Source organism: Monodelphis domestica, chromosome 7 (genome assembly GCF_027887165.1).
Source record: "Monodelphis domestica isolate mMonDom1 chromosome 7, mMonDom1.pri, whole genome shotgun sequence".
In the NCBI taxonomy this organism is placed as follows: domain Eukaryota; kingdom Metazoa; phylum Chordata; class Mammalia; order Didelphimorphia; family Didelphidae; genus Monodelphis; species Monodelphis domestica.
The window spans coordinates 170,016,176-170,028,653 of record NC_077233.1 but is presented as its reverse complement, the minus strand read 5'-3'; the positions used below and the strand labels follow the sequence as shown (position 1 = coordinate 170,028,653).

At 39.2% G+C, this 12,478-nt stretch overlaps 1 protein-coding gene across 3 annotated transcripts in view; it reads left to right on the top strand.

Moving 5' to 3' along the window:
- Window positions 1-12,478, top strand: part of LOC103096099 (uncharacterized) — a 36,752-nt gene that overhangs the window by 3,934 nt on the left and 20,340 nt on the right. The window contains exon 1 of one of the 3 annotated variants that reach the window (XM_007498834.3): window positions 6,529-6,817. The exons of 1 other annotated variant lie outside the window; for it this stretch is intronic. In XM_007498834.3, the coding sequence (XP_007498896.2) occupies window positions 6,665-6,817 (153 nt within the window). In that variant the 5' untranslated portion in view covers window positions 6,529-6,664. Of the gene's footprint in view, window positions 1-6,528; window positions 6,818-9,829; window positions 10,291-12,478 lie in introns of those variants that run through there. One more of the 3 variants, XM_007498833.3, reaches the window with a different exon arrangement.

Below are 12,478 nucleotides of genomic sequence, written 5' to 3'. Positions count from 1 at the left end.
AACCCTGGAGAGACTTATATGCAGTGATGCCAAGTGAAGTAAGCAGAACCGGAGAACATTGTACACAGTAACAGCAATATTGTAGGCTGATTGAATGGCTTAAATGTTATCAGCAATGCAAGGATCCAAGACAACTCCAAGGGGACTCTGGTGAAAAAGGCTGTCCAGCTCCATGGAGTCTGAATGCAGATCAAAGCATACCATTTTTTACTTTATTTGTGAGTTTATTCTTATATGTGCAAAATGAGCCTTTCACAACATGAGAAATATGGAAATACACATATACATAACAGCACATGTATAATCTATATCAGGTTATTTGCTGTGTCAGGGAGGGAGGAAGACAGAGAAAGAGGGAAAGAATTTGGATCACAAATTGTCAGAAAATAAATCTCAAAAACTGTTTCCATATGTAACTGGTGAACAATACAACAAAATATTACTGGGAAGAAAAAAAGTCAATGTTGCAAAATTATAAGGAACAAGCAGGCTTGAAAGAAGAGATAGAAGACATTCCTAACCCACTCCTTCACAGATGTGGGAGGTCCCCAAGAGCTGCACATATTTGCAGACTTCGTTGATGTATTGATCAGTTGTGCTGATTTTTTTTTCTTTAAAAATATAATTTGGTGTGTGATTTGGCTCTCTGGGAAGGGGAGGTGGATACTGGAGAAAACTACGATGATGCAAAACAAAAGACATCACTGAAAAATCATTTAAAGGAATAAATCTTGGAATCTTGGAACTGAATGAGATCTTAGCAATCACGTATGTTTCTTAGCAGCGAGGTGATGAAGAGGATATAGTGCCAGTTTGGTTTGGAGTCAGAAAGACTTATCTTCCTGATTTCAAATCTGTCCTCAGATATTCATTTAGCTGTGTGACCCTGGGTCAGTCATTTAACCCTGTTTGCCTTAATTTCCTCATCTGTAAAATGAGCTGGAGAAGGAAATAGCAAATCTCTCCAGTATCTTTGCCAAGAAAATCCCAACCAGGATCTCAAGGAGTCAGACATGACTGTAATGACTGAACAACAACAACAACAACAACAACAACAACAACACACACACACACACAGAGTTATTTTGACCTGGGCAAACATCAACAAACATGAGGACTTCCCAATACAAAGAGTAAAAAAATGAAGTCTAAAAACGAAACCATAATATCCCATTTATGCAGCTTGCTTTAAAAAAATATACAATGCATTTAGCATCTCAGTTTCAAAATTGTCTTGCTTATCTGTGTCTCCTTTTGACTTTCCTTTTGTTTTCTGCCTAGCAAGGAAATTGTTTTCATGTCCCGCCTTTCTCATACATATATATGAACATATTTATATTTTTAAATATAAATACAATTTTTTTGGTGGACGTTATTCCATATTCCCCTCTTATTCCAACTCCTCCTACCGCATTTTTTTAAAAAGCCCAACTCATGTTGGTGTTGTTGTCAAGCACAATAAATTCATTCATTGGATTTGCCAACATTTTAGAGATTAGAGTTCAAGAGCTAGTCCTATAAACCTTTTTATGTATAGCCTCTACGTCCTGCCTGCAACATACATAGCCACCAGAGCATGAATGTTGGTGCCACCTAGTGGCTAGACTTTTCTTGCCAGGAAAAAATTGGTAATATTACACGTGCTTTTGTAGGAAAAAATGAACTATCAAATATGTCTTGTTAAATACAACTATTATTAAAAATAGGAAACATAACTGTGGACTAATTTTGCCCAATAATTCCATTGTTGGGAAAATATCTTGAAAAATATCATCAAAAATACCAACAAAGAAAGAGCTAGCTCTTTGTGGTGGCCAAAAATTGGAAAACGAGGGGATGCCCATCAATTGGGGAATGGCTGAACAAATTGTGGTATATGTTGGTGATGGAATACTATTGTGCTCAAAGGAATAATAAAGTGGAGGAATTCCATGGGGACTGGAACAACCTCCAGGAATTGATGCAGAGTGAGAGGAGCAGAACCAGGAGAACATTGTACACAGAGACTGATACATTGTGGTATAATCGAACGTAATGGACTTCTCCATTAGTGGCAATGCAGTGATCATGAACAACCCGGAGGGATCTACGAGAAAGAACACTATCCATGTTCAAAGGAAAAACTGTGGGAGTAGAAACACTGAAGAAAAACAACTGTTTGATCACATGGTTCGAAAGGACATGACTGGGGATGCAGACTCTAAATGAACATCCTAGTGCAAATATCAATAATATGGAAATAGGTCTTGACCAATGACACATGTAAAACTCAGTGGAATTGCTCATTGGCTCTGGGAGTGGGGAGGGAGGAGGTGAGGGAAAGAACATGAATCATGTAACCATGGAAAAATATTCTAAATTAATTAATTAAATAAACCACCACCAACAACAAAAAAGAGCTAGCTATTCAAAAATACCCCCCAGTGGCATTATTTGTAATTACAAACAATAGAATATGACCTAAATGCTCAACATCAGGAAATGGTTAAATAAATTGTGGTTTATTCATGTAACAAAATACTTTCATGTAATTAAGATGGACAAGTATGAGGAATATAAGTGTTGTGTGGAGAAGATGGGTTGGTTGCCTGCCTGGGGATGGGTCAATGTGGCCATTTCATAGAATGTGTGTTAAATTCTCCTGGCAACTTCCAGGAACCTGTGAGGTTTAGAGCTGAAGGACTTCAGTTTTGGGATGACAAAGCAGTCCCTCTTACCGCTCACTAAGCAGGAAGATCTGTCTGGCAAAGGAAGAGAGACTGTCTGGTGATCTTCTCTAATTACAGCAGCATGGTGGCTCCAGGCACAAGGCAACTAATGCAATGTGGTCATTTAGAAGAGCTCAAACTTAAGTTTTGGGTTCTCCTATTCTCTTTCTTTGCTGAATATAGAAGACTGAGTAATGATTTTTGGCAGGGATGTTTCTCATTTTGGAGGCAATCTGGTGAATTTAAGATATCTGAAAAACTTGGGTTTCTAAATTGAGGGACATCTGGGTTCCTCATTAGATGTTAACTGGAAGCCAGGGGATGGAGAGGATGGCTATTAGGAAGAGGAAGAGCTGGTAAGAAGCTCTGGGCTTATCAGAAGATATAGACCTTGAAGGGCAGCTAGGTGACTCAGTGGATAGAGAGCATGAACTGGAGATGAAAGGTTTGGGGTTCAAATCACTTAACCTTGATTGCCTAGCTCTTACCAGTCTTCTTCCTTGGAACGGGTACTTAGTATCTATTCTACAATAGAAAACTAAAAAAAGAAAAGAAGAAAAAGAAATAGATCTTTTGGGAGATTTAAAAAATGTATTTATTCATTTAATTTAGAATATTTTCCCAGGGTTACATGAATCGTGTTCTTTCCCTTCCGTCCCCCCACCCCTTCCCATAGCTTGTAGCCAACTTGCAATTCCACTGGGTTTTACATGTGTCCTTGATCAAAATCCATTTCCATATTGTTGATGTTTGCACTAGGATGATCAATTAGAATCTACATCTCCAATCATATCTCCATTGACCCATGTGATTGACTTTGCTTTATTAATTCTTGCTGTTTTGCAAGATCATTGTCTTCCAGTTGCCTAATTCTGGTCTTTAAAGACTGGTTTTCCTTTTCAGTTTGGTCTATCCTGCTTTTTGAGGCTTCCAGCTGTTTCTCCAATTGGGAGAATTGGGAGTTCTTGACCCCCAGATTGTTAAATTCTCGTTGCATTATATCCCATTTTTCCTGCCAGAAGGCTTCCATCTTTTTTATAACCTCCAATTTAAATTCTCCAAGATCTTATGGATAATTTCCATTTCTTTTGGAAGGTTTTGGAGCATTTATTTGGGTTTCCTCTTCTGCTATTTTCCTCTGTATTCTGTATTTTTCCTCCATAAAAACTATCCAAAGTCAACCCCTTCTTCTTGCTTTTCTTGGTATTGGGAAGTTGTCCCTGGGCACTGTTTGCCATCTCTATGGTCTTCCCTTCCCTTTCCAGTCAGAAATCTGAGTGAGGAGGGCTGGCTCTCTGTGTATGGATCAAGGCTTTTTGCCTCGGGCCAGCTCCCAATTCTCCACAGCTGCACTATCTTCCCGGGGGAGTCCAAGGTCTGCCCTCCCCTGCCTGCCGGCTTTTCGGGTGTTACTGCTCTCAGGGGTAAGTCCTTGGTGGTCTTAGTAGCTCCCAAGACCTGGAGCTGCCCGTTGCTCACTCCTGGTGTACCCCTCCCTCCCTCATTGGTTCTGGTGCGCACTGACTTTAACTCTGGCTTCCTGGCTCTGTAGGTATGGTGGGGGAGGGTAGGTCAGCTCAGGTTTGGCCGGGAGTTTTTTCGTTCCCTTATAGTGTGGAAATGCCCACGTCCCACATACCTTCAGTTCTGCTCCCTTCTGTAGGGGCCCTCGTTCTTATGAGATGATTTTTTTGGGGTCTTTTGAAGTCATCTGTATCGTTGGGTCTGAGGAGGGGAAGCGAGCCGTCTAATCTGCCGTCATGCTTACCCAGAAGTTGGACCCATGTGATAGAGCAGTTGCTTTTCCTCTGTGTGCTCCCACAGTTCTTTCTGTGGATGTGGATAGCTTCTTTCTCATAAGTTTGAGGGAGCTTTTTAAGACAAGGCAGAGTTGCAGTGACTTGGGACTAACTAGGGATCGGAAAACTGCTTCATTGTTTGATATTTTAAATATCAAACTTCTGGGAGAGCATACCAATAGGAAATGATTACTGCTTCTTGCTTAAATCATGCTTATGTCTCCTGTTATTTCTTTTGTGTGTGTGAAGGAGCTGACAAAGAAATGATTTGCTTTACTGTCCCATTTGGGGAAGAGCCCAGATTATTGGCCAAACCTAAGCTTTGGGTAATTTTCTCTGCATCCCTTTAGTCATTTGGGGTATAAAGAACCAGAGTGAGCTCAGCTCCTCTCTCCATAGAAGGTTGGTCTCCCCAAGGCTGTGAGTTTGAACCTACTCTAGGCAACACCAGAGTTAAAGGAAAATGTAAATTTAGTCCCAAAGTTTCCAGTTTTCCTCTTCTTTCTAAACTTAGCATCGGTGAATACCATCTTTAGGCATTCATCATACTTCAAACTTTCACTGGTCTCTGGATTTAAAGATCTGCCATATTGGATGCCAATTATATTATTTTTCCCTTAAGTTAGGGATTGTCATTGTACCTTGATAGCCCAGCCATAGAAAGGTAGCCACTATAGATCATGAGAATGTGTTTTCTTTGGTTTCTTTACAAAGGAAAAAACAATATACAAAATTAGATATAATGCAATAAGATAGAGAGATAACATGATGTAATGGATAGAGAGAGAGCCTCAAAGTTAGGAAGACCTAGGTTCAAGTCTTGTTCCTGATACATACTGGCTGTGTGGCCTTGGGAAAATCATGTAACCTTACAGGTTACTCTAGGCAACTCTCTAAGATTATAAATTGCAGAAAAGGTACATTGACAGGTATTTCCTTACCTAGGAATTCCCTCTATCAAAAAAAATCATGTCTAGATGTCACAGTGGTTAGAGAACTGGGCCCAGAGTCAGGAAGACCTGAATTCAAATACAGTCTTAGATATTTATTAGCTGTATGACCCTGGGCAAATCCTTTAACCTAACTGCCTCAGTTTCTCCAACTGTAAAATGTGGATAATAATGGCACTTAGCTCACAGGGTTGTTATGAAAATCAAATGAAATAATATTTGTAAAGCACTCATTATACCATCTGGAACATAGTTGCTAAGCTCTTAAAAATGCTTATTCCCTTCCCCCCCATCTCCATCTCTTCCTCTCCCTCAACCATCTTTACTATAACAAGGTAAAACTCACCAGTCCTGGGTTAGAGTGAATTTAATGTGTGTATGCGTGTGTGTGTGCTTTAACTAGGTACTTAACTTTGTCCACCCCATATCCACCTTTCATTTGGCACACAGTTATGGAATCTTTACCACTAGACAAGTGCAAAAATAAACTTTTTTTAATATCCAGAATCTCTCTCATTCAGGTCATCAGTGGTGGAGTCTGGATGTTCAATTCATTTTAATTAACTAAAATGAATTAATTAATATTACTTTACCAATTAAGCTAACAATTCTCAACCCTGGGGTTTATGAACTTAAACAAAAATTTTTTTGATGACTGTATTTCAGTATAATGGGTCTCCTTTGTAACCCCCTCTGCTTTATTTTATACATTACAAAACATTCTCAAGAGTCCAAAGACTTCACCAGACTACTCAAAGGGGCCCATTACTTAGGAAAAAAAATGAATTCTTGTCTTAACCTATTTATATAGTTCCCTCCCTCTTGTTAGGGGATGGGGATAGGCTGAAATGAAACCTGGACAGTGTCCACATGATCTCAAAAGCCAAAATAAGTCAGCCTGACATATGGGGCAATCCTGTAGGTCACAAACGAACCTTTTCCTTTGTGTGACAACTTTGCATGACAACAAAGATTCCAGGGGAGAGGGGTGTGAGCTAAAAGAGATAGGGTGGAGCCATTATTTATGACCTCCTGATTTGCCCTTTGTTACTGACCCAGGTTCTAGTAGCCCTGTGAGGCTAAAAGCTGTAACCCAGCCTAGATAGGGCATATTTGACGTCTGAGATGTCTGTGAAGGTTGTACTTTGGAGAAGTTTGAAGCCAAGCCCCAGATCCTGAGAGACTTTGCTTAGGACCACTTTGGAAAATGGTTGAACCATTGCTTGGACCGGTCCTGAATGTAAGGGGAATTGGCTCTGGTTTCTACTTCCTGGGCAGTATGTTGCTGCTTTTGCTAATCTATCACTTCAATAAGTCACTTTATCAACTTCAATTCAAGAGGAACAAATTCTTCTCTAAGGTAAATGGAACCAAATTTTCCATTCTCTTCCATATTCTTTGATGTTGGCTGATTCTTCTCAGGTTCTACCTTTGTTCCACAACAATCTACCTACATTCTACAACATTTCCCCCCTCCAATACCCAGAGATATTCTTGAGGAACTTGGGGTAAATTGAGGGAATGGTGTTATGTTACTATTATTTAGTAAGGATTCAATTGTATTTGACTCTTCATGATCCCATTTGGGGAGATGTTGGGTTATTGCTGTTATGTAAAGCCTCAATTGTGTCTGACTCTTTGTGACCCCTTTTGGGGTTCTCTTAGCAGAGATACTGGGTTATTTGCCATTTCCTTATCCAAACCTACAAGAGAGTACTCTATTTAAAAAAAATATTTTTCCATGTTTACATAATTCATTTTCTCTCCCTCTCTCCTGAAGCTGACAAGCAATTCCTCTGGGTTATACATGCATTATCACTTGATACCTATTTCCATATTATTTGTTTTTGTAATAATCTTTTAAAATCAATATCCCACATCTTATACCCATATAAACAAGTGATAAATCATATAATTTTCTTCTGCTTTTCTACTCCCACAGTTCTTTCTCTGGATGTGGATAGCGTTCTTTCTCACAAGTCCTTCAGAATTGTCCTGGATCTTTGCATGGCTGCTAGTAGAGAAGTCCATTACATTTGATCATTCCACAGTGTTTGGGTTTCTGTATACAGTGCTTTCTTGGTTCTGCTTATTTCACTCCATATCAGTTTCATGGAGGACTTTACAGTTCATGTAGAAATCAAGCAGTTCATCATTCCTTACATCACAATAGTATGCCATCACCATCAGATACCACAATTTGTTCAGCCATTCCCCAATTGAGGGACAGCTCCTCATTTTCCAATTTTTTGGCACCACAAAGAGCACAGCTATGGATATTTTTGTACAATCCTTTTTTATTATCTCTTTGGGGTTCAAACCTAGTAGTGGCATGGCTGGATCAAAGGGTACATAGACTTTTAAAGCACTTTGAGCATAATTCCAAATTGCCTTCCAGAATGGTTCAACCAGTTCACAACTCCACCAACAATGCGTTAGTGTCCCAATTTTGCCACATCCCCTCCAACATTTATTATTTTTCTTTATTGTCATATGGGTGATTCTGCTAGGTATGAGGTGGTATCTCAGAGTGGTTTTGATTTGCATTTCTCTAATCAGAAGAGTTTTAGAACACTTTTTCATATGATTATTGATAGTTTTGATTTTTTTTTAAGACTTACCTACTGTCATATTAATACTGTGTATTGGTTGTAAGGCAGAAGGATGGGAAGGACTAGGCAATGGGGTTAAATGATTTGCCTAGGGTCACACAACTGGGAAGTATCTGAGACCAGATTGGAACCTGAGATCTCCCATCTCTAGATCAGGCTCTCAATCCACTGAGCCACCCAGCTTCCTCCTGATAGTTTCGATTTCTTCTGAAAACTGCCTATTCATGTCCATTGATCATTTATTAGTTGGGGAATGTCTTGATATCTTGTATATTTGACTTAGTTCCTTATAAATTTGAGAGATTAGACCTTTGTCAGAGATTTTTGTCATAAATTTTTTTTCTTCAGTTTGTTGCTTACTTTCTAATTTTGGTTGCATTGGTTTTGTTTGTATAAAGCCCTTTTAATTTAATATAATAAAAATAATTCATTTTATATCTTATAATGTTCTCTATCTCTTGCTTGGTCTTAAATTCTTTCCTTTTCCACAGATCTGACAGGTATATTATTCTATGTTCATCTAATTTACTTATAATTTCCTTCTTTATATTTAAGTCATTTACCCATTTTGAATTTATCTTGATACAGGATGTGAGATGTTGATCTAAACCCATATTGTTTTTTTTTCCCATATTGTTTTCCAATTTTCCCAACAGTTTTTGTCGAATAGTGAGTTCTTGTCCCAAAAGCTGGGATCTTTGGGCTTATTGAACACTAGCTTACTGAGGTCATTTATCCAAGTCTATTTCATTGATCCACCCTTCTGTGTCTTAGCCAGTAACAGATTATTTTGATGATCATTGTTTTGAGATACAGTTTGAGATCTGGTACTGATAGGGCTCTATCCTTCACATTTTTTAAATTAGTTCCTTTGATATTCTTGACCTTTTGTTCTTACAGGAGAACTTTGTAATTATTTTTTCTAATTCTATAACAAATTGTTTAGTAGTTTGATAGATATGTCACTGTATAAATAAATTAATTTAGGTAGGTTTGTCATTTTTATTACATTAGCTCATCCTATCCATGAGCAGTTGATATTTTTCCAGTTGCTTAGGTCTAGTTTTATTAAGAGAGTACTCTAAAGATGGGAGAGGGTACAGCTCTGGGGTGGAGGTAGGAATCACAGAAAGGAATTTTCTGTTTACTCTTTATGAACCACCGAGCCCATTATATTGTATTGCATTTTCTGTGGAGTAAAATAAAGGCTATCCTATATTCAATATCATTCCCTAGAATATTTTCATGGGAATTGGAACCTTTTTTTACCTATATTAGTGGAGACCACGAGTGATCTTCTGAGGATTCTAGAGAAAATTCTTGGTGTGGACAAAATGAGGCAGAAACAGGATTTTGGTGCAACTCCCCTCTCTCTCCTAAGACTGACTATGGTCTATGTCAACCTAGAGCTATTGGCCACAATTGTTTTATGGTGATATGAACACAGTGAAGGGACACAGGGAATTTTTCTGGTTAGATGGGAAATGGAAGGGAATAGTCAGGGAAAACTCCTAGTAGGAGGTAGCTAGAAGTACAATCAGTAAGTGGCAAACTAAGGAAGGTCCAGAGCCTGGGGTAGGGGTGGGGGGGGGAAGAATGGAGAGGGAGCATCAAGGTGACTCAGTGGATAAAGAGTCAAACCTGGAGATGGGATCCTAGGTTCAAATCTGGCCTCAGACACTTTCTATCTGTGTGATCCTAGGCAAGTCACTTAACTCCCACTGCCTAGCTCTCACTATTCTTCTGTCTTGGAATTGATATTTACAATCAATTCTAAGACAGAAGGTAAGGGTTAAAAAATAAAAGAATGGGCTGGTAGGAGAAAAGTTGGGGATGTGTTAAGATGGACCATGGTTGATGGGCTGCTGTCCACCTTCTTCGGATTTTTCCCCTCCCCCCTTGCAGAGTTTCCTTTATGACAGTCTCAGAGACCCAAGTTCTAGGGCTCTGTGATGCAGGGCTAGAACTCTGCTTAGGGAGGACATTCTTATACTAGTGTCGCTGAGCTTCAGAGCAGAAGGATGCCTGCAACCTTCTTCTGACCAGTGTCACGATGACTTCGGATGCCCTTGAGATGTTGTTGAAAGATATCCTGGCTACTGCGGTAGCCGGCTCAGTAGTCTACACCTTGTGTAGCATCTTGCTCCTCCTCATGCTCCTCCGTCACTTCCCAATGTCTCAATTTTTCTTCCCCTTCAGGAGGAACAATCGTTTTAATGAGGTAGGGAAACCTGGGGCCCATTCTCCTCTGGAGACCAGCTCTTCTTTTCCCCTCTCTTTCTACTTTTCTCCCTGTTGACTCCCATTTGTGCCACATCTTCATTTTTTCAGCATCACCTCTTAAAACTCTCCCATTGGGGCAGCTGGGTGGTTCACTGGATGGAATGCCAGTCCTGGAGAGGATGTCCTGGGTTCAACCCTGACTTCAAATACTTCTTAGCTGTGTGATCCTGGGCAAGTCCCTTAACTCCCACTGCCTAGTCCTTACCACTCTTCTGCCTTGGAACCAATATTGATTTTAAGACAGAAGGTAAGAGCCTAAAGAAAACCAACCACCACCACTTCTTTCCTTTGATTCACACAGACTCTCCTGGGTTACTTCAGGTCAGTGAATGGGCCATAATCTTTTTGGGGCCAGAGAATGTGTTTGGTCACCTGATGACAAGGGACAGTAAAATCCTAAAACTGAATGACCTAGCCTCTATCGAGAGGGTTTCTGGGGGAGGGCATGGGATCCCCCTGGACCAATAAGGCTAAAAAAAAAATAGAAGAAAGAGACGGATAGATGAACACCAAAGGCGAAGATAATCCCAGAAAAACAAAGAACTACTTTTCCTGAAATAGTGTCGCCATCTTGTGGTCTTTTAGGAAATGAATGCCAAGAACTTTTAAAGACCTTTGTGCATAAACTATAAATGAGGATCTAAAGGGAGAAGGTTCTCTCTTGGAATTTGCTTTGAAACAGATGTGACAGATACAGTAGAGAAGGAATGGACATGGTGGGTAGTGCTCCTGCTGCTGGGGCTCTGCAGGAATGAAATGAAATGAAACCAAGGGCTTGATGCAACCCATGGAAGAGATGTTCTGCTCCCTTGTTATATGGAGAGGTGGGCAGCAGAGACTCATCTCGCTCCAGAACTGAAATGGCTAAAGATTAGTACAGCAAACAGCCCTGTAAGGTGGGTTAAGGAAAGGACAGAATCATGCGAAAATATCTCCCAAATCACTACTATTAGGAGAAATACACATCTAAACACCTGAAATTCTACTTTACGCAATACAAGTTGTCCGAGAGGACAAAAAATGGGAAGTCACTATTGGAGGGACTGTGGGTAGACAAGGCACATTATTCATTGACTCTTGGTGGAAGCCAACAAACTATCCACACCTTTTGATCTAGTAGTCCTACTGTTATTGGGCATATATTGATTCTTCACTGCTACTCTTTTTCCTTTTGTCCAGAAAAGACCTTGGGATCATAGATCCCAGTGATGGAGAATGGCTGAACCAACAAGGATAGGAATGTTATGTAACATTATTGCACAGAAAGAAATTGGGTATATTCAGAGAAACATGGGAAGATTCACATGAACTGAGGCAAAGAAAAATAAGTTGTATCAAAAGAACATCATAAAGGGTAGCTGGGTGGCTCAGTGGGTAAAGAACCAGGCCTGGAGATGGGAGATCCTGGGTTCAAATCTGGCCTCAGATACTTCTCAGCTGTGTGACCTTCCCCTATCAGGGATTTCTAGGCAGGCAGGTGTTTATAATCAGGTACTCTATGGAAGAAGTCAGTGGTGATTAGATGTCCAAAGGGGTCTCTGAGTTAGGTGGTTGGCCCTCAGGGATTCTCTTGTCCCCATGCTTTTATTCTTATTTCATCTATCTATCTATCTATCTATCTATCTATCTATCTATCTATCTATCTATCTATCTATCTATCTATCTATCTATCTATCTATCTATCTCTCTCTCTCTATCTATCATCTATCTATCATCTATCTATCTATCTATCTATCTATCTATCTATCTATCTATCTATCTATCTATCTATCTATCTATCTATCTATCTATCTCTCTCTATCATCTATCTATCTATCTATCTATTCATTCATTTATTCATTCATTCACTCATTTATTTATTCATTCATTCACTCATTTTATTTTTTCATTCATTCATTCATTTATTTACTTATTAATTAATTAATTAATTTATTCATTCATTTATTTATTTGTTTATTTATTTAGTTGTTTGTTTATTCATTCATTCATTCATTTATTTGTTTGTTTATTTATTTATTTGTTTGTTTGTTTATTTATTTGTTTGTTTATTCATTTATTCATTTATTAAAACCCTTTCCTTCGTCTTGGAATCGATGCTGTGTACTGGTTCCAAGGCCCCCATCCTT